Source organism: Nicotiana tabacum, chromosome 13 (genome assembly GCF_000715075.1).
Source record: "Nicotiana tabacum cultivar K326 chromosome 13, ASM71507v2, whole genome shotgun sequence".
NCBI classification, from domain to species: Eukaryota; Viridiplantae; Streptophyta; class Magnoliopsida; order Solanales; family Solanaceae; genus Nicotiana; species Nicotiana tabacum.
Genome location: NC_134092.1, coordinates 92,534,219 through 92,558,293, shown reverse-complemented (window position 1 = coordinate 92,558,293; position 24,075 = coordinate 92,534,219). Strand labels below are relative to the sequence as shown.

The window sequence follows — 24,075 nt, the reverse complement described above, 5'->3', positions numbered from 1 at the left end:
AACAACAGTAGTAACACATTCACCCCAAAAGTTGAGAGGGACAAAGGCCTAAAATCTTAAGACCCTAGCCATATCAAGAATGGACCTATGTCTTCTTTCAACTCTGCCATTTTGTTGAGGAGTGTATACACAAGAGCTTTTATGAACTATGCCATGCTCTTGTAATAACCCTCTGACTTGTTTGTTAAAGAATTCAGTGCCATTGTGTGACCTTAGACACTTGACACTACTGTGGAACTGATTTTTGACTAATGACAAAGCATTTCTCTAGATCATAATAGATTCTGCCTAATCACTCATTAAAAAAAGCCAGATAAACCTTGAGTAGTCATCCACCAAGGTCATGAAATACCTCCTACCATAATGAGTAGGCACTCTGTATGCCCCCCAAACATCAGCATGTATGAGATCAAATGCATTAATAGAACATGCATTACTTGAAGAAAAAGGATTTCTGATTTACTTAGCAACATGACACACTATACATAAATGCTCCTTTAACTGAGTATTAGGCAAATTTTCTATCTTCTTCAGAACTCTTAAAGGTACATTACCTAACCTCTTATGCCACAAGACAATATCATCTAGATTTTCAGTAGAATTCTTATTTACTGCACTAGCATTATTTGCTTTGGGCTCACTAACAATGGTATTTACAAGAGGAATAGAATGAACTGGCCTAAGATCTAACAACTGCATGAGATCATCTTGTTCCTTGTGCTTCAAAATGTAGAGACCGTGCTCCTTTTTACCGATCCCCATCACATTCGTAGTGAAGAGCTCCTGAAATATACAGAATTAATTAGGAAAGAAAGCTCTGGACATCTTAACTCTTTTGTGATCTTTGACACTGACATCAAATTAAACTTGAAGTCTGGAATATAGAGTACATGATGTACTAATTTATCCTTAAACAATGATAGATCACCAGTGTGACTAATAGTAACCTTTTCACCATTAGGAAGTTGAATTGAATTTTTGTCACTGTCTGATAGTTTCTTAATATTGCTCAGTAGATTCAAGTTGTGAGCTATATGATTAGTATCACATGTATCTATAATCTAATTATTGCTCACTGGATGAGACATGAGAGCTGTTATTGTACCTGTAGTATTCATTATTGCAGAATTAGCCATAGTTTCAACCTGTTTACCTTTGTTCAGCATCTGTAGGATCTGATTATATTGATCCTGATTGAAGAGAGGTGCTGAAGGGGCACTTGTTGTTGCTGAAGAACCACCACCTGCTGAAACATGTGATAGAATCACATTAGAAATGTCTACTTGTTGGTTAGGTGAATCAGATGTTAAGCTAGCATTGTGGGCATATGTACCTTTGGAATCAGGAGTACCTCCCTCTACTTTCTTGCCTCTAAAATCATTGGGATAACCATGAAGCTTATAACAATTATTTATGGTGTGACCTTTAAGATGACAGAAGTCACATTGAAGAGATGATTTTTCAAAGTTATTTTTGGGCTTATAACCACGATTGTAAATACTAGTAGGGGCTCTGTTACTCAGCAGAGCTGTAGGATCACCAACACCAACAATAGCATTGTTTCTTATCTGACATTCCATATTAATGATCATTGTATATGCTTGATTTATATTAGGTACTGGTCTAGTCATAAGAATCTGATCCTTAGCATTATCAAAAGAATCATTTAGCCTAGTAGGAAACTAATACAACTTTTGAAACTGGTAATGTTCTACATTTTGTTTAGGTTCTGGACAGCCACACGAGGGAGGAGGAACTAAAGCCTCATATTCATTGACCTTATTAAACCACTCGCGAAGTTCTTCCCAAACCTTGTGAGCATCATAAGCATATATTACAGAACTAAGTAAATTTGTGGCCATAGTGTTCATTATCTCGGCCAGCACAATAACATTACACATATCCCATAGCTCATGTAAGTTAGGATCAAACATGTATTTTCTACAAGTTCCTAACACAAAATCTAGTTTGTTTTTACCATGCAATATAATTTTCATAGATCGACTCCACAATTAATAATTTTTAGAACCTCGAAGTTGAATTGAAATAAGAACTGCACCTTGTGTATCAAACAAATGAATATAGAGAGGGTGATTGTGATGAACTAGGTCTATATTTTGATCGTGTAGTGTTGGAGTGGCTGGGCAGAGGATGCGTTTTCCTCGATAGTCATTACAGTAATCAAATAACAGATCTTCCAAAAACGACAATTGAGATTGAAGTTTTACAGTGAATCGAGATCTTTTCAAAGAGGAACAATCGCCTTAGATCACATATTTGAATACGAGCTCAATTTGTGAGAATTCTCCACTTACTTCTCTTCACACCTAGCTTCTCCTAATTGCTAAACTAGGTAATGTCACCGGAACTTTGATACCATGTTAATGGAGGTCAGCTATGGAGGTGAGCAGAAGAGGAAGTGAAATGAGAAAACATAGGAAGAGGAATTCATTCTCTCTTGTTTCAATATTGAGCTACAAAACTGAAATAAAAATACAATCCTCTATTTATACAAAAGACTTACTAACTAACTAACTTGTTTTAATTTAATCTTACGCTAATGCCAGCTTATTAACAACTGGCTTCTAGCTGTGTAACTGCTCCTAACTAACTGCCTCAACAATAACACATGGTAGTCTGATCCCAATTCAATCGGCTAGGCACCTAAGCATATTTTGTGTACATCACAATAGTCTGATGTCACCTTTGTCAACTACTTGAGAGTTCTAGCCCAATTGAATTTGAAGGTAGAATTTACTTCCCAATCTATATTATAATAAAAGTTTAGAATGAGGATATTTTACTTACGTTTCTACGTGTTATCAATTTCTACGTTGTATTTCACGCTAAACAATATATTTTAATGGAAAGTTGTAATAAAAGCTATACTATTTAAGTACTAGATGAACTTGAATTTGGATTTTATTAAACTGTTTTCACAAATTAGTTGGTTATATTTTACGTATATTATATGATGAAAGTTCATAACCATAAATTTTGTATAATTAACATCACTTTCTCAATAACAAGATCAAGGGAAATGTAGTTAGGAATATATAATGTATACTATTACAGGTTATCAACGAAAAATGTTCAGAACAAATTTAATTAGTTTGCTCAGGTAAATAAATAAATTCGTATATATAAAATTAGTTAGTGCAGTCTACGGTATTTTGCAGCCTAGTTTATAGTTTTGTTATAGGTGTCTACTAATGTTCGAATTCTATATCCAGAAATATTAAATCTGAAATTTTTTAAAAGTTGATGGTAAACACATATACTTAATATAGGATCCCCATTTTTGTGAAGGATGTTGGTTTAAGAGAACTGTTTAATCAAAAAATTAATGTTTAGATTAAGCAATTGAATTTATTTTATTAGGCCTCTAGCAATCTGTTTGAACCAAAATAATTAAATTAAAAAGAATAAATCAAGATTAAGAGGATAGACGGACCGTAAATATAAAACACAATATAAATTAAAGAGATTCTTATTGAGTAGACTATGGACTTCGATCCCCTTTGAATAGAATATTGAACAAGTGCATTATAATCTCTGAAGAACAAGAACATGAACGATATTTACGATGGTAGCTGTGGTTAATTGAGATTAGAATGCCCATATAAGTGTAAATGGAAGGATATTTTCTGATTATGAGTATTGCAGTATTGCTCGAAATGCCCGTGCTATGTGTCACGATCTTTTTGGCCTTTTAACGATGATTATCACTAATATGTCTAAACTTTGTTAGACAATTGTTCAAAATGATAACTAAAGTTCTAAATGCGATCCTCATTGACTTTAAAATATGACCACTTGTTCTGTTTGGCAGTGTTTTTACCAGGTTTATAGGGTGGGCAGCACTGGACTATCTTTTCGGCCTTTTGTTTTTTTAACCACTCATTTGTTCAGCTTGTCATTCAAAAGAAAATGATCAGATTCCATGACAATATCACCTAACTTAGAGAAAATAACAAAAATAACAAAAATGGTCCTTTTTATTCCTTTTTCTTTTGGGTGTTGTTAAGGGGAGAGTTGTGGAGTTTCAAGTCTAGAAAGTTCTAAAGTAGTAAGGTAGTTTATGTATTAATTCCTCACAAGAATGAAATTTATAGGGTTTCTCCTTTGGAGAGTATTTAATTAATCCAATTGAGAATCAGGTAGCATGATTACCAAAAAACAAAGAATGAAAAGTATATATAGATTTATTTGGATCACAATATAACTTTTTCTGACTGACGTCTAAATAGAAGTTTTACCTATAAAAATAAAATAAAAAACCAGACCATGTGCATTGTGGATATGTATTTCAAGAATAAATAGACCAATTTTAGGAAAATTCTCGACAGATAAGACAAGAAAATTAAAGGTGGCAGTGGCATTGGTTAGTAAACAAGAGATGAAAAGTGAAAGACAAATTTTTGTGCTCGGATACGGCTACCTAGAGAAGTAGTTGAGAAATCATCAAGGGGAATGGGGCTATGGCCGAGAATAAGTCATTATGACGGTAACTCTACCTAGAAGACTGGAGATCCCAAGATCTAAGTTCAAGGAGATCAAACAAAGTCATTAATGATGGTTCAACATTGTCAAATAAAATTTTAGTCCGTTCTCGTGATGAGACAATGTTCAGTACCAAGGATAAAGCATTAAGGCTTTTTAATGATTTCTAAATTTGATACGGGGTATATCAAATAGTGTATCTACAGGATGACACGTTTAGGAATCACCTATGTAAGTGTGAAGTGTGAGCCGCTTCAAGGAGAACTTTGTAAGGCCATTTCTCTACGCACTTATGAAACCAGGCGGTGTTCATGGCTGAAACGAACACAACAATGAGAACCAAAGACGGTTAAGGGTAGGTTGATTGTGTGACTTATGGTTGTCTAGGTATACACCAAAGATCGACGGTTCAAAGATATCAAATCTACCGATTGACCGAGTATATCCGACATAAGTTTACTACGGAAAGTTCAAAGGGAAACCTACTTATCCAGATGCAATTAATCCTTGCTTGTAAATCACACAGTTTTTTCATGCATACTTCCGTGATATAGCCATTCCCCATTCATGTGGGGGATTGTTGAGGTTTTATTTTAAGATGAATATTCTTAAAATGAGGGTGAATGGGAAATGGAGGAAAAATAAAATTTTGAGTAAAATTTTAAGTTTTCCCCTCTTAACAATGAGACATTGTCCCATATTGGAAGAGAAAGACATTTTTGGTGGGTATATATATAATTGCTCTTCTTGTAGCTCTTAAAGAGTTAAGAAGAAAGCAAACCTCGCGCCGTCGTCGTCGTCGCTCGCTCGGCTACGGCTTCGGCTTCGGCTTCGGCTTCGGATTTGGTCAAATGATTGATTGATTAATTTTTTGGACCAAATTTATTTGTTAATAGTAAATATTAACGTAAGATTATCCGTATTTGTAACGGATATTTTCCAATCCGTGTATTGATCATTTGGCAGCCGGATAATGGTCTTCCCACCATGAATGTGCTTGCTCCACAAACATGAAGTGCTTGCTCCACAAACATGTAATGCTTGCTCCACCATGGAGGGTGGACGTTTGGTCTTCTTCAACATTTTGCTGCTATATATATGTGCAGCAGATGTTGAAGAAAGACACTCAACACACAACATACAATTGGCTATACATTGCACTCCTTCCTCTCAGCATTTCCATACGATTTTCTGAGTATATACTCCTTCGTTCTGCATTGTTTTTAACTTCAAACAAAGCAACTGTAAGTGTGATTTGCTACCGAACTTTGTGTTCGCTGAAACACTGGGGTTTGAAGTATCGCTACACCAGTGTGTTATTCGTTCTATCCTGGGAGGAAATAATCCATTACCTTGGGTACTAGGAGGGGATTAAATTCCTTAAGGAAATACTGTGAATTCAGTGGGCTCGAATTTATTATTGTTTCATTACGTTAACTTATATTTTGCAGAATTATTATTTACAAATACAGCAATATTGGCGGGAATAACAAAACTTGAACCTCCATTTGTTATACTTAGATGTCAATTTAATTAGTGGAATGCAGCTTTTGGGCATTTAAGACAAGAATATATGAGGCTGATCTGAGTAGGCAAATTTATTTCTTCCCATTATTCTAATATGGATGTGGCATTCATGTGCTTCCAGCATGGAGTTTTTCTTTTCTTTTCTTTCCTTCACTTTTGGGGTACTTTGAATGCTGCTAAATTGACTGATATAAGTTCAGATGATTAATTTATTGGACTTTTTTTTTGTTTTGTATATATACAAGATTCTAAACTTATTTATTCGGTTTTACCTAAGTTTTCATATTTACAGGAAGTAACAAAAGTTTTTATAAAATATATACAAATCCGATCAAAATCTACAATTTATCTACAACATAAGTACACATTTTTTGTACAGAATCCGGTCAAAAACTATAATTTACATACAATTTATATACAACTTATATACAATTATGTAAGTTGTAGATATTTTGTATACCATTTCTACATTCGACATACAAAATATATACAATTTGTTCATGTCTTCTTTTTCGAGTTTCAACCTGAAATTTCAACCAAATCACATCGAATCTTTACCAAATTGTCTCAAATTTGAGATATAAACTCCAACGGATATTTTCAATCATCTGCAACGACACCCAATGCAAACAAAAAATAATTTCATAAAATTTTATTTTTGAATTCAAAGCTTTGAAGCTTTTTAATGGCTGCCAATAGAGTTTTTAATGTATTAACATAGTTTCCAATTCAATCTACTCGCTTTTAATTAATACTATTTTGTTTATTGATTCCAAAAAACTAAAAGAATGATAACTAAAATGATTCTTTTCATTAGAGCTAATTTTTTTCTTATTTACTTCCTCGTTTTTATAGGATCTGAAGCAAGAACTTTGCTAGGTACTAATCTTCTCTCTTTTTTTCACTTAACATTAGTATTATTTCTTCAATTAATCCACATGAAGATATTAATATAAGAATACTGATAGAGAATGAGAGAGAGAGAGAGAGCGAAGAGGGAATTCTCTATTCAATTCATAATATAATGAAATACTCATTAATACTAATTTGTATATAAATAGTAAATTGTATATCAACTTGTAATTAAGTTAAAACCTAAACAGTGAGGATAAATAAATTTCTAATATAGTACATATATGTAAAAATCCCCTAATTTATCGAAAGCACAGGCGGGTGAGTGATCCATCATGGAAAGATGACTATGTATTTTTTTGGGGGGTGGGGGGTCAACAGATTTGGGGGTCCAAAGCTAAAATATATTAAAGGACTTTTAAACCTTCTTAATCCATACAATAATGAGACATAAAAGAAGAGCGCATGACTTTGATCTAGTAACGAGAGCGCATCGTACAATAGGTGGGTTAGGCATATATCATTGTTTCAAATTCTTGAGTGTACAAAAGCATGACATTTGAATGAAAAAGGGTAGAGGAATTTGCCTCAAAGATTTCTCTAAAAAAGACGAGACTGAAAAAATTTAATTTCCATTATATAGATTAATCAAATATGTCAAAGAAATAGCTAATTCAGAAAAAAGAGTTGAAATCAGAAAGTGAGATAGTCTAAAATATTTTAAAAAAAATTATACATAGAGGAAGAAAAATTGAATTGACGAGAATGTAAATATACAATTTAACTTATACTCACTAAACCTTACGACAATAAATAAATTTAAGAATATTAAATTTTAAACTTTTTATTAATAATTACATAAATTATATATGTATTATATATGATAATAATATAAACTATCCTATTATTAGGGATTTTAAATTTTGAGGGCGTAAGATAAAGGACTTCACTTGTCTTACCCTATAACTGTCCCTGTATATTTTGATTATTCTAGTGTTTCAAAATCTAAAAAATGACTACCTTAGTATAATTGATTGGGTTTACGATCAAATGTTTATATATATATATATATATATATGACACAAAATGCTAGTTGTGTGTGAATTTGAAGGTGTGGTTGGAAAAAGCTAATATTTGAATGGACATAAAATTTAAAAAAATAAAAGAAGACTTTTTACGATAAGTCAAATATATACAAAATATTAAAATTATCTTTTTAAATGAGTGGCTATTAATGATAATTTCGCATGTCTTTTTTCTCTCCTAATAAAAGAATAAACTTTTATACTTTATCAAGCATGTGTACAACAGAAATGCTAAGACTAATAGTTTCCCCTAAAAAAAGAAGAGAGATATGTAGTATTCTTTTTCAAATAGACTAAAACGGAAAAAGTATATAATATAAATTGAAAAAGAAGAAGTATAGTTATTGTTGAATGGAAAAAATTGAAAAATTGCATTATCCGCGATTAACTAGTGTACATTCTTGTAAACTTCTAATGATCATTTAAAAAAAGAAGAGACGTCCGTATGAAATACCAGTCATTGATAGAAGAAGTGAGAAAAGTTCTAATTAGACGTAGTACCATCTTTTGATGGCAATTAGAAGAAAGGGAAATTAAAGTAGTAGGTGTAAAGTAAAGAGTGGAGGACCATTCGAACATGTACAAGTTCCTCCTCTAATTTGTCTATATCCAATAAAAGTTTCACGTTTTGAACAAGTCTCATATTGAGACTAGCAATAATTGTTACTTGGAAAATGCTACTGAAAATAAATCTATACCTTGTTAAAGCTTCCTTTGGAACTTTGTGGTTTTCCTCTAGAATAACTTTTTCTTGCATCCATCGAGTGTTCCTGTTTAGTTTTTTTTAATATGATATTTAGAACTCACTAGATCGTGTTGACATTTGAGCCATACCCTCGTGGCTCGTGCACACAATTGTAAAATTCCCAGACGAAAGCAATCTTTTTAGCACCGCCACCTCATCTTCTTCCCCTTCACATTTTTACTTACTACTATACAATTGGTCTTTTCCTTTTCCCTCTTATTCTTCATTCTATTTGTATTCGGATATCATAAGATTAATATATAGGAGTATTATAAAAAATGAGTAAATTTTATGGGTGGTCATTCATCTTTATACGCATTACATAAAAGTTACTATTTTTTCTTTTGTTACATAAAAATCATTTTATTTTGCTTCATTTTTTATAAAAATAACTTTGGACATTTTTTGTTAAAACCCCACCTAAAATGTGAGAGAAAATAACAAAAATAATCCTTATATTTTCTAGTAAGTTTAATATGCGCCCATAAATATACTCCTTAGTTGTTTGATTCAATAAAGCTGTCAAAAGTGAATACTTTTGGTTTTCGTCAAGTATTTAACAAATTATAATTATTATTTTAATGAAAAATACGAAAAAGAGATTTACTATGGAATCACATTTAGAAGTGTACTTTTTACAATTTCGGCTATTTTTGACTTAATATAAGTTTTTTGTTTAACTTTTTGAGGTGTAATATGCTATTTTAAAATTTATTTCTAGCATCTTGTGCATTTTTTATTTTACGACTTCTGGATTTGACAAGTCCATCCCATCAAAGTATTTAGTCTTACTTACAATTAGGTATAAAATAACTAATTTTGTTGTTTCATAATTAATCATGCGGTCTGAAGATATAAAATTTGTATATCATGAAAGGAGTAACTCATTTTCAACGTGAATGTAGGTTAGTTGCATTAAAGTCGATCGTGGTGATTGGTGAATTTGTGTTCATCCATTGGCTTGACTTTTGGACAAATCATTAGTTTTTTTTATCGATTAAAAGATCAAATACTAACTATTTAATTTAGTTCGAAATAGGTGTGATCTGTTTGTCACCTACGATTTTTAATTTTTTTGTTCATTACTGGATTTGACGGAACTATATTGGTAATTCTAGTTAATTAAATCTTAGGTTTCAATATATTTAATAAGTATAGTTTATTACATCTTCGATGAAAATTAAAAGCGCTCATTTTTTATAACCTTATGGGATCAAAATAGCTAAAGAGTATATTTAAGGGCCCAATTTGAATTTACTCCAAATATAAAGATCATTTTTTGTCATTTTCTCTCACATTTTAGGTGAGTTTTTTTTAATAAAAAATTATCAAAGTTATTTTTGTGAAAAGTGAAGCAAAATAAAATAATTTTTATGTAACAAAAATAGAATAATGACTTTGGAGTAACGAGCTCAAGGCTAAGTGACCTCCCATGTAATTTACTATGCACATGCATATTTCCAAAACCCACCCCAAGCTTCAAAACAAAACAAGATGAATTTAAAAATAAAAAAGACAAAAAAAGAAGGTATTGTTATGGGAGAAATGACAAGACAATGAGCATGGCATGTACGATGCACTCTATCCAATAATGAAGCCGTGAAGAGAACGCCTAGTTGGGGACCCGCCATATATCCACAATACTGTCTCGGACCGGAAAATAAAACCGCCGAATATGTCACGTGACCTTTTGTACTATGTTGAACCGTCCATACCTCATCCGCCCGCTATATCTTTGACTGTCCACGTGTCCTCTCGGCATTTAACCTCAATAGTATTTTAGTTTATAATGATTTCCTTATAATTCTATAATAATATAATGATTTGATTGCTTGAAACAAAAGTGATTCATTATACTGTTTTGGACAATTTGCACTTTAAATAATTAATTTTAAGTGCATCTTAACTTACTTCACATTAATTAGTCTTAAGTGCATCTTAAATATAATTTTTGCACTTTAAAGTTTAACTTCGTACACGAATGTCTGAACTTTGCATTGTGGGTAAAACAAGCCTACGCAATAATAATCACAACAATCTCCCAAGACTAGGTAATACAGAGTCACGAACTCTAGCTGAATATATAGAAATATCTCAAAAATAAAATACAATACTGTTCGTACAACGAGTTAACAGTACAATCAAAAGAAAAAGGACTCCAAGAGACTACGACGACTAAACACCTCTACCTTGAATCCTCGCGATCATGAAACTAACTCTGTCTGAGTCCAATTAATGTCCCCAATACTTGGATCTGCACAAAAATGTACAGAAGTGTAGTATGAGTACAACACGGTCGGTACTCAGTAAGTATCAATACTAACCTCAGTGGAGTAGTGACGAGGTACAAGTCAAGACACCTATTAGTCATAATAAATTGCGTAGTATATAAGTATAAAGCTAATAATGAAAGCAAGAATCAGTAAATAGCAACAAAGAATAAATATGTGATGTAAACGGTAAAGTAATCAAAACACCGGTAAAGCACCAGTGAAATCAAATAAGAGAAAACAAATGACAACCAACTAATCAAGCCGTTCTAACGCAAGTCTTACAACAACATTACTCCGAGATACCTTATCTTATAATCACAAGTCACGAGTAGCTCATTGGAAGCAACACAACAAGTCAAGTAAGGTGCATGACATACACAAGGAAATTTACACCATCACACGAATATCATCAATATGATGCCCCCAGGCCATCACATATCATCCCTGACATAGCCACACGTATCTCTCTGTATTGACAGCATCATAATAGCCACCCGTATCACTCCGCCCAGACAATAATACAATAGCCACCCGTATCACTCCGTATAATAGCCACACGTATAACTCTGCCTAGGCATTAACACAATAGCCACCCGTATCACTCCACCGGGATATTATATCAATACCCACCCGTATCACTCTGCGCAATCAACAACAGTAAGATGCCACCCTTATGGTCATTTTAACATCAATTAAACCACACGACAAATCACATGTGCTAACATTATAACAACACAACATATCAACTCGTACCATAATTACCCGTAGGCCACCACCTTTCCAAAATAACAATACCAATATTACTACAACACATAGCCCACGACTCAACCACGATGTGTACAAAAAGCTCAATAGCAACAAAAACGAAATGGGAAAAATAACTCAAAAATATTTCCATGAAATGGAAACCTCAACTCCTATTGAATAACATAAGCAAACAATGAAAGAGATGGTCATGAAATAGAAACTACGTCTAAATGCATGAGAATAACCCGACAATGAAAGGATATCATATAACAACAATTTCAATTAAAAATAACTCAACAATAAAGGAAGTCACGTTACAAAAAAAAAAAGGTAACAACTTCAAATAAGGCATGTAAGAGTAAACTTGACAAGTAAAAGATATGACATGTGCTAACAACTTCAAATAAAGTATGTGAGAGTAAACTTGTCAAATAAAAGATATAACATGTGCTAACAACTTTAAATAAATACACGAAAGAGGTCTAAGAGTCTAGATCAGTCAATTTTGCCATATATAATCCGGATACACACTCGTTACCTCATGTACACGTCTTTCACATAACTCAAATAATATAATCAACCCAAATCCTAAGGGGTAATTTCTCCACACAAGGTTAGGCAAGATACTTACCTCAAAGAAGCTAAACCAATACTTTAAATATACCTTCCCGTGTGAAACAACCTCCGGACGGCTTAGAACCAAAATTTCAACATCTAATCCTTTCCCAAAGACCCGATTCCCATATAAACACACTGTATCAACCTCAACCAGCTGCAAAAGCTCATGCATACACCCACAAGGTATAACCATACGACGAAACACATCATCAATATTACCAAAGCAAAAATTATGATTGCAATAACATTACCAAACTCAGTACCGATAAATAGTCTCATCTCGACTAGAACCTTGTTCCAAACCTCCACAATACTGAAAACGACGCGTGAAACATAAAGATCTCATAACCACTCACCCAAATCAACAAGTCACACCCAACTCCACCTGGACACATACCTCGCAATCTCAAATCACAAGCACAACTCGAATATGAATGAATATGGAAAGAGAAACACATGAGAGAACTATCGAACAAGCCAAGTAGGACAACTTACTACCGATATCATACTACGAATCCATTCTCCGAGGGAGAAACAAAACATGAGAACTAATCGCAAGGATCTCATCCTAATATAACTCCACTGCGATGAGTAGCCCGGTCCAACATATCAATCCACACGGAAATACGAGAATCCCAACCACAGCCTTGAATCACAAGTAGAATACATATCACACAAACAGAAACCTTTCACTAACTCAATTTGGCAAAATGAAATCACAATACATAATGAACTTCACATACCGATAGAGCACCTAAATCACAAATTGTAACCAAACCATCCACAAATCACATCAAAATCTACCGTAATGAGTAACAGAAAGTTCATTCTAGTCTCATAGCTACCAATAGTGAACAACTGAGACGATAGACACGTGATACCACTATAGAATCTCTCAACAGAGGTAAGCACATAAGCAGCGTACAAGAATCATAAATCTCGCCCATATATGAAGCAAGGTAGGAGGACTCATATCGATAAATAGGACCAAATCAAAATAAGTCTGATGCTCCTCTATGACAAACAATAACCATACATGTAATGACCTCATCTGGTGCAACGGCCTCAACCCTACTATGGAAAACATATCAACGGGATGGACCTCTCCCTCTAGGACGCCTTCTACCCGTTTGTCCTCCACTCCTAACTGACCGTGCAGGTGGACTAGCAACTTGAGTGGGGCCCATATCCTGAGTGCCCTGATGAAATCTACCTCTCTCGAGTATGGGACAATCCTCATGATGTGCCTAGTATTGGCACACTCATAACAACCCCTTTGCGGGCGTGGCTGATGTTACCGAGTCTATACCGGATAACTGGAATAACCGTTATATGAACCCCGTGCAGCTGATGTACTAAAAGATGACTTTCTCATATGAGTACCATGTGGTCCTTTACTAGTTGGAGCACCACAAGTAGTCTGAAGTGCTGATTGGACTGGCCGACAACCTAAACCTCCACCGTGATGGGTCATAGCTAAAGAGTAGAATCCACTAAATCCTCCAGAACCTCGAGACCTCTTGGACTCCTTATCCTCTATCTCCTCACCCTGAATACGCTCTAACCTCCTGGCAATATTCACAACCTGCTGAAATGGAGTATCAGTCTCCAACTCTCGAGCCATATTGAATCTAAGGCCATAACTGAGCCTATCGATAAATCTACGGATTCGCTCTAACTGTAGGAACCAAAGTAGGTGCATGAAGGGATGACTCACTGAACCTGATGGCATACTCCGACACCATCATAGTGCCCTGACGTAGCTACTCGAACTCTGTGCGCCAGGCATATTAGAGGGTCTGTGGACAAACTCCCCCCAAAACATCCCTGAATACTAAGTCCATGGTGTGGAGAATACGGTGACACTTCTCTAGAAAACCCTGCGCATCCTTAGTCATTGCGCCACTGTAAGTAGGAGGGTGATACTTCTTAAACCTCTTAAGTCTCAGTTGCTCCTCCTCGGATGCCTCTGGCCTGACCTCAGGCTAAATCGAAATAACATGTTGTACCGGTATAACACCCGGAACTTGACCAATGTGAGCCTGCTGCTCTAGAGTACGGGTGGCATAAGTCTGAGCTCCTCCCCCAATCTGTGAAGTAGCTGGTGCTACTAGGATCAATCCCGCCTAAGTTAATGTACCAAACATGCTGAGGAACTGCGTTAAAGTCTCCTGAAGTCCGGGGGTAGCAACAAACGCCTCCAGTGCCTGCCCTCAAACCGGAGCTACTGGTGGCTCCTCAGCTGTTGCTCTGGCAGGAGCTCTAGCTGCGGCATGTGCCCTTCCTCGGCCTCTACCTCGACCCCTGCCTCTCGAAGCTCTAGCAGGGGGCGCGGGTGTCTGCTCGGCTGATCCGGTAGTGCGTGTCCTCACCATCTGTAAGAGAATAGAGATACAAAGGCTCAAACTTTGAAATCAACAAATCTGCACAACCGGAATAAAAGAAGTGGAATTTTCCTAATAGTTCTGCAGCCTCTCGAAATAAGTACAGACATCTCCGTACCGATCCACAATACTCTTCTAAACTTGCTCGTGACTCGTAGAACTTATGAACCTAGAGCTCTGATACCAACTTGTCACGACCCAAAATTCTACCATAGACATCGTGATGGCACCTAGCCTCTAAAACTAGGTAAGTCGATTACTAATAACAGTTAAGCCAGTTTAACAATGATATTTTAAAGTCAGAGTTTAATATAAATATCGAAATAAAGGTGAAACAAGCCTACGCGACAATAATCACAACGACCTCCCAAGACTAGGTAATACAGAGTCACGAACTCAAGCTGAATATATAGAAGTATCTCAAAATAAAATACAATACTGTTCGGACAACGAGTTATCAATACAATCAAAAGAAAAAGGACTACAAGGGACTGCGGCGAACAAGCAGCTCTACCTAGAATCCTCGCGATCAAGAAACTAACTATGCGTGAGTCCAAAACCTGGATCTGCAGAAAAATATGTAGAGGTGTAGTATGAGTACACCACGATCATTGCTCAGTAAGTCTCAAGACTAACCTCGGTGGAGTAGTGACGAGGTACAAGTAAAGACACCTACTAGTCGTAATAAATTATGCAGAATATAAGTATAAAAGCTAATAATGAAAGCAAGAATCAGTAAATGACAACAAGGAATAAACATGTGATATAAACGGTAAAGTAATCAAAACACCGTTAAAGCACTCGTGAAACCAAATAAGGGAAAACAAATGACAACCAACTAATCAAGCCGTTCTAACACAAGTCTCACAACAACATTACTCTGAGATATCTTATCTCATAATCACAAGTCACGAGTCCCAAACCACAAATCATATGCTCACGGCACCTCGTGCCCATATTATTTATCACAACCACACGGACAACTCACGTGCTAATATCTCAATCTACCCGGCATAGCCAAATGCACACTATCACAATCCGCCTAGCGTGGTCATAGGCTTAATATCACAATCCGCACGGCGTGGTCACATACTTAATATCACAATCCGCCTGGTGTGGTCATTGGCTCAATATCATAATCCGCTCGATGTGGTCACATGCTCATTATCACTGTCGAAGCAGATAATACAAGAATATATATGCAAGATCAATAAATGTCAAGTTTCATACTTCTGAACTGGTATAAGTGGCATGCTACGGTGTATGCTCGTACGAGTGTACTAATACAGTCCAAGTCAACAAGTAATATAAAAAACATCGCGTAGTTCATTGGAAGCAACACAACACATCAAGTAAGGTGCATGACATACACAAGAAAATTCACACCATCATACGAATATCATCAACATTATGCCCCCGGTCATCACATATCATCCCTGACATAGCCACCCTTATCTCTCCTATTGACAACATCATAATAGCCACCCTTATCACTTCGCCTAGACAATAATACAATAGCCACCTGTATAACTCCGCCCAAACATTAGCACAATAGTCACCCGTACCACTCCGCCCAGACATTATATCAATAGCCACCTGTATCACTCCGCACAATCAACAACTGTGAGATGCCACCCTTATGCTCCTCTTAACAATAATCAAACCACACAACAAATCACACGTGTTAACATCATAACAACACGGCATATCAAGTCGTACCACAAGTTCCTGTAGGCCACCACTTTTCCAAAACAACAATACTAATATTACTATATGACATAGCCCACAGCTCAACCACGATGTGTACAAAAAGGTCAATAACAAAAAAAAATGGGGAAAATAGCTCAACAATATTTCCATGAAATGGAAACCTCATCTCCTATTGAATGACATAAGCTAACAATGAAAGAGATGGTCATGAAATAGCAACTACATCTAAATGCATGAGAATAACTCGACAACGAAAGGATATCATGTAACAATAATTTCAATTAAAAATAACTCAATGATAAAGGAAGTCACATTATAATAAAGGAGGTAACAACTTCAAATAAGGTATCTAAGAGTAAGCTTGACAAGTAAAAGATATGACATGTGCTAATAACTTCAAATAAAGCATGTGAGAGTAAACTTCTCAAATAAAAGATATAACATGTGCTAGCAACTTCAAATAAATACATGAAAGAAGCTTAAGAGTCTAAACCGGTCAATTTTGCCACATATAAGCCGGGTATACACTCACCACTTCATGTACACGTCTTCCAAATAACTCAAACAATATAATCAATCCAAATCCTAAAGAGTAGTTCCCCCACACAATATTAGGCAAGATACTTACCTCAAAGAAGCTAAATCAATACTCTAAATAGACCTTCCCATGGGAAACAACCTCTAGACGTCTCGAATCTAGCCAAAATAACTTAATAACATAAATAAAACCCATAGGAAATAATTCCGAATAATAAAGCTTCGATCTTTAATGAAAACCAAAATTCAACCCCGAGCCCGTACCTCAAAACCGGATAAAACTCACAAAATTCGAACAACCATTCCAATACGAGTCCAACCATACCAAAATTATCCTATTCCATCATCAAATCGGCCTTCAAATCATCATTTTTGTGTTTCAGAATTTTTTTACAAAACTCCTCATTTTTTCCAATTCAAATCACTAATTTAATGATAAAAACAAAGATGAAATCATGGAATATAATCAAATCCGGGTCAAGAACACTTACCTCAATCGAAAGCGTGAAAATCCCATCCAGAATCGCCCAAATCTGAGCTCTCTAGCTCAAAAAGTGATAAATATATCATAACCCTCGAAATAGAGTACTTTTATATTCTGCCTAGGTAACATGCATCGCAATCACGAATATTCCCACGCGATCACGAAGAACAAAATCATGAGGTGCCAAAAAATATGTTACGCGAATGCGGAAGAACAGACACGAACGCGATGCACCAACACTCCAAACCTACGCGAACTCGAGGCTCCTCCGCGAAGGTTAAAGCTCATGGCCTTCCCAGCCTGACCACCCATTACGCGATTGCGACCCAACACCGCTAACCCGATGAGTTAGCTCTCCATATGTCCGCGATCGCGACCTCGACACTGCGAATGCGGAGAAGGGATTCTGCCAATCACAAAATACACTACGCGAACGTGACTTACACCTCATGATCGCGTATAAGAACACCAGACACTAGCCATCAACGTTCCAAAATATAGAGAAAATACTCTTAGCCCATATGAAACACACCCGAGGCCCCCGGGACCCCGTCCGAACATACCAAAAAATTTTATAACATAATACGGACCTGCTCGAGGCCTCAAATTACAACAAACAATATCAAAACTATAAATCGCACCTCAATTCAAGCCTAATGAACAAACGATCTTTCAACTTCTACAACTCGCACCGAATCATATCAAATCAACCCGGAATGACCTCAAATTTTGCATGCACGTCCCAAAATGATACAACGGAGCTATACCAACTTCCGGAATCGCAATCCGAACTCGATACCAACAAAGTTAACTCTCGATCAAACCTCTCAACCTTCCAAACCTTCAACTTTCCAATTTTCGCCAAAATGCATCAAATCAACCTGCGGACCTCCAAATTTAAATCCGGATATACGTCTAAGTCCAAAATCACCATACGAAACTATTGGAATCATCAAAATACCATTCCGGAGTCGTCTACATAAAAGTCAAACTCCGATCTACTCTTACCACTTAAGTTTCTAAAACAAGAACCTTTCTTCCAAATCAATCTCGAATCACCCGAAAATTGAATCCGACCATACACGCAAGTCATAATACACAATACGAAACTACTCGAGATCTTAAACCACGGAACGAGACACTAATTCTCAAAACGACCGGTCGGGTCGTTACAAGTGAGTAGCTAACTTAGTCAAATATCTATAGCTCCATTAACACTGATTAGTTATAACTCTTATTATTCTAAAACCGTACCGTGATGCTAGAACATAATCAAACCGAAAGAAATGGACAAAAAATAGGGGCTTCAAAGAGACATTAAGTGGCAAGAAAATATAACATGACAAATATATACAAGATCGTTACTCATGCAACTGGGTTTTTCTTAATGCAACTGGTCCAAATTTTCAAGACTGAAAAACAAAAATTAAAACATTATTTTATGGTTAGGTTTGGTAAGTAATTTTAAAGGAAAAAAGACAAAAAAGAGTATCCTCCTATACTTGTGCTCTGATTGGTTTCTCGTGAACTTCCTAGATTTTCCTTTGTTTCTTCTTTTTATAATATACTTCATTTCGAACAATATAGTTCAAGAACATTGTGCCTCGGGCCAAAAAGATGATTTTTTTCCTTTTAAGCGTTGAAATATAGGATTTTCAAACCAAGATTTATCCTCGAATTACCTTTTACAGCAATTCTTTTAGATTGTTACTACTATCTTTGGCTTTTCCTTCTACAACGATATAATAGGGATAGGGCGATCGAATTTATCCCTCGATCTGTTTCTGCAATTTGTTAGAGAATTAGTCCATAAGACTTGTAGAGGAGGAGCTAAATTTTTAATACTTTATGGTTCAAGTTTGAGGTTTTACTGCAACTCATTTGATTTATTGGGTTTGAAGTTAATTATTTAACTTATTTAATAAATTTTACTAACATATATACAAGCACCAAGCCGAACATATTGAATTTGAATGAACCCTACTAAACCTCTACCTCCGACCCTTTGCCCTAATTAGTTGTATTGGTGACCATATATAGCCTTGCCAAAATTCTATATATGTCTATTAATTATATACTTGAAAATTTCTGTATAGGTGACCATAGTATTGACAAGCGGGAGAAAGTGACTTTCCTCACATTTTATTGAAAGTTATTTTTCATAAGTGCTATCTCAATTCTTAACTTTATATCTCAAATCAATATATAGACGTTCTTATCAATCTCTAATATTTAAAATATTTACCAAAACACTATCCGATTTACTAATTGTTACCAATCTTTAATAATAATATTTTTTTCACAAAATATTTTTCATTCTCCAACTTAACATTGAAAAGCTTTTTCAGGAAAATATTTCTAAAAGATAAGTCATTTTTCAGAAAACGCATTCCCATGGCCATTGATCTCCTTAAGACCGAACATGTCTTTAATTCTATGCTTCAATCCTGCCTAATAAATCTAAATTCGCATGTTTTATAAAATTAAATATGGTATAGCACCCGTAGGTACCTTTCTTTCCTTTCTCCTTTTTTATTTTTTTATTTTTTTGAGTACAAGCTATGGGTAACTCCAAAAAAAATGAAGGGAAGGGAGGTACGAGTAAGCATTAAGCCCTCATCTTATATAGGGCAAGTAAAACTAGAATATCACTTGACCAAATGCCAAATTGCACACTACGATCACCCTAACTAGTTGGCACAAATAGGGATTTCTTGCTTTTGCATCACTATTGGGGAAACTTTTCTTTCCATTTCTCTTTTATCAAACATAAAAAGTAGAATATAAGTGAATCAAGACTAAGTTCAACGCAAAGGGACCCTAAGCTTCGAAGAAAGATAACTGGCATCTAGAAACTATAAAATGACTAGCTGTTCCTGACAATTTTCAAAACAATATTTCACCTAAATCAAACCACTTTGCCAGCCAATTGGTGAATTAAATTGTTTAAGTGAAAATAGTTGCCGACCGTAACGGGCAAAAATGGGGAGTCAATAATGATCGTTGCAATTCCTTAAATCCATTAGTTGCTTGGAACTAGTTATCATATCATGTCTTCTTTCAACGTTATTTTACAAGTAAAGGAAGTATTGCGTATGCATTTTACTTGATGTAATTGTTGAATATTTCGCAAGCAATTAGGGAAAGAAAATTATCAAGCAGATTAGGGCTGGACTTCTAAGATATTAATTAACGTAGACAGCTTATTACAAAATATCTTTTTTGGGGTGAGATTTGCTAAGTGAAGGAAAGTTAGTAATTCTGGTATATATATCCGTTTGAAGTTTACATCTGTAGATTAGTAGGTGAAACTTCCCCATAATGTATCTCAGCATTTATGTTTAAGTGAAAGACGCTAGCTTCACATCCACAAGACTTAATTTCACCTCTTACAACTCAAAAACTATACGACAAAACTATTGTAGTTCATTAAAGACATACTATTACTGTCCTGATAACACAAAAACAATTATTTTTTCTTCCTTATGTAAAAAAAAAAATCAAAATAATTGTTTATTAGCTTCATCCTTTTGCCCATAATAAACTGTCTCTTTTGCCAAATGGGTGAAACATGAGTGACTTGAATGCGGTGCACGAGACTTTGTAAGTAGTAAAAGTAGCCGTTAAATAAAATGAAAAAATGTGTGGTAAGTGGGTGGGGGGCTGACGAGCTGTGTCTGTTGGGTCGGTGAAAGCGAAATTCTTCAAACTTATTTTCCCGTGGACCGCCAATTATATGTACTAACTCCTTTTCAATATTACTTTCTCCTGTGAATATGTTTGATTGTATACAAAATTTAAGAAAAAATATTTTTTTTTTGAAATTTGTGGTCCTAAACAATTCAAAAAGAGACCCAGAATATTTGTGTGGTTATAAAAGTTTTTCATTAAGGGTAGAGTTATAAGTTTAAGCAAAATTATTTTCAAATTTATAAAGAAGTCATTCTTTTTTGAACGGACCAAAAATGAAATAAGTTCATAAACTGGAACGGAGGTAGTACCAATTTATTTATTTGCCTATTACTCTGCCGTCACATTTTATGTTGTATTTTTTAGAGAGTTTAAGAAAGAAAAAGAAATTAAAATATAATTATATATAGATCATCTCATTTAGAATAAAATTAAATTAATTTAAATAAAAAAATGTCATTTTTCTACCTTGTTCAAATTTGAAATGCCAAAAATAACGCTAATTTCATGATCTCCTTTTGGTTTCAAATTAGATGAGCTATTGCAATATTGCCAATTTTAAGGATATTGGGAGATAATGGAATGAAACTCTAGCCTCATCAGTTTGAATTTTGAAATGTTTTTGGGAAGTAATTTACTTTATTCCATAAAAAATATATAGGTAGATTTTGCAAAATAAATGAATAACCTTATTATTATCATGCTAAAAAGTGAGATACGAAAGATCGAAACGTGACAATAAAATAAGGGTCCTTTCCCCTATATAAACCTGTATATCTCTCACTCTGTTCTACCCACACTTCTCTCTCTCTCATAAAAAATATTAGTATTAGTCAAGAAAGAAAATACATAGTGGTAAATGGCAAAGAACGTGAATAGTGAAGGATCGTTCACGACCAAAGACTACCAAGATCCTCCGCCAGCACCACTGATAGACCCAGAGGAGCTAACCCAATGGTCTTTTTACAGAGCACTCATTGCTGAATTCATAGCCACTCTTCTATTCCTTTACATAACGGTTCTGACCGTCATTGGTTACAAAAACCAAAGTGCAACGACAAGTGATCCTTGTGCTGGAGTTGGGGTTCTTGGTATTGCTTGGGCCTTTGGTGGCATGATTTTCGTCCTTGTCTACTGCACCGCTGGTATTTCTGGTGGTCATATAAATCCGGCAGTCACATTTGGACTATTCTTGGCCAGGAAAGTATCCCTAATTAGGGCACTCATGTATATGGTGGCTCAGTGTTTGGGAGCCATTTGTGGCGTTGGATTAGTTAAGGCTTTCCAATCAGCTTACTACCACCGCTATGACGGCGGAGCCAATATGCTCTCCGACGGTTACAGTCACGGCGTCGGATTGTCGGCGGAGATCATCGGCACTTTTGTTCTTGTTTACACTGTTTTCTCTGCCACTGATCCCAAGAGGAATGCTAGAGATTCTCATGTCCCTGTAAGAATATATTAATTATTAATTTCCATTTGCTCCCCCTAGATTAATCCTTCTTATATATGGAGCAAGTATGTTTTTTAAGTTTATTCCTCAACTTCCCATGTGTTTTTCAATCCTTAACTTGATAATTAAATATGTCATAAGAAAAAGAAAAAAGTATTTGAGGGTCATAGTAACTACACCTTTCCATATTTGAAAATAATTTACACAAAATATATTTGTTACATTTGGTTCACAAGTTCAAGTATTTATTTCCTTATGTTGTACAAGCGCAAATAGTCCATTGCATCTCCATATAGTTGTTTTACTTTGAACTTTGATTGGCTTGCCCTTTTTTGTCTTTCTTAATATGGCACACTTCAAAAGTAGAGTTTAATATATAGTATTAAATTGATCTGGAGTATCTTGTTAGAGCAATGAATATATATGTGGTTTTGTTGAATACTAGGTGTTGGCACCACTCCCAATTGGATTTGCAGTTTTCATGGTTCACTTAGCCACCATTCCGATTACCGGCACCGGAATCAACCCGGCTAGGAGTCTTGGCGCTGCCGTTATCTTCAACCAACACAAAGCCTGGAAAGACCACGTAAGCCCCTCTCCCTTTCTTGCATTTAAGTTATATATATTCACTCATACTTGGTGCAATTTGACGTGACTTACAAGGTTACTAATTACCTTATCTTCTAGGTTATTAATTTTACTTATTATGAATAAGTGACTTGATAGTGTAAAAATTTTATATTTATTAAAGATTTATGATTTTATAGAAAACATTGTAAAATTTTAAGAGTAAACGTATGTGATATATATATATTTCACTATTTATTACTTAGTACTTTGTGTTGATTAATTTCTTTCATGTTTTGGTAGTGGATCTTTTGGGTAGGACCTTTCATTGGAGCAGCCATTGCAGCATTCTACCATCAATTCATATTGAGAGCAGGTGCAGCTAAAGCCCTTGGTTCATTCAGGAGCAGTTCTCAAGTTTGATGATTATGAATGATAAATTATTGTTGTACTCTATTTATGTCAATGTTTTGTTTTAGTGGTTTTAATTTCTAGCTCTCCTTGTCCCAAGTTATGATGGTTTAGAATATCATGCGCAATAGTGGTGTTGTACTTGAGAATTTGAGAGCCAAAGATGTGTAGATTACAAATGTATTGTCTTTGGAAAGGGAATTTTTTTTTTTTTTTTTTTTTTTTTTTTGTATTCCCTTTATCATTGACAATTGACCTTTGGGTCTACACTTTGTGTTTAGGAGTATCTTTGTATTTTTCAGTTCTTTATCTTAATTCATTTCACTTTATGCTTCAGCCCAATTTTCATCTCTGTTCTTTGGATAATTATTTTCCTGTGTGTTGTTATAGTTCTTACAGAATCACTTTTGCACATTTATTCAATCGTAGTCTATTTCAAAGATAGAATAAATTAAACAACAACGAATCATATATCTTATCATATCCCAA

General features: G+C 35.0%; 2 protein-coding genes across 3 annotated transcripts; one reads left to right on the top strand and one right to left on the bottom strand.

Annotated features, from left to right (window-relative positions):
• Positions 1-420: 420 nt before the first annotated feature.
• LOC107794407 (uncharacterized) lies at positions 421-2,465 on the bottom strand. Of its 2 annotated transcripts, none has more exons than XM_016616902.2 (3): positions 1,334-2,465; positions 1,154-1,246; positions 421-783 (listed from the first exon to the last, which is right to left on the bottom strand). In XM_016616902.2, the coding sequence occupies exons 1-3, from the start codon at positions 1,629-1,631 to the stop codon at positions 749-751; spliced, it is 426 nt and encodes a 141-aa protein (XP_016472388.2). In that variant the 5' UTR covers positions 1,632-2,465; the 3' UTR covers positions 421-748. The 2 variants fall into 2 exon arrangements, with proteins under 2 accessions (XP_016472388.2, XP_016472396.2); XM_016616910.2 differs by having other exon boundaries at positions 1,154-1,243.
• A 19,486-nt stretch (positions 2,466-21,951) lies between these two features.
• Positions 21,952-23,800, top strand: LOC107794452 (aquaporin PIP2-2-like). Its single transcript, NM_001325582.1, has 3 exons — positions 21,952-22,605; positions 23,054-23,194; positions 23,479-23,800. Exons 1-3 carry the CDS (start codon positions 22,015-22,017, stop codon positions 23,596-23,598), a joined length of 852 nt encoding a protein of 283 aa, NP_001312511.1. The 5' UTR covers positions 21,952-22,014; the 3' UTR covers positions 23,599-23,800.
• The last annotated feature ends 275 nt before the right edge of the window (positions 23,801-24,075 follow it).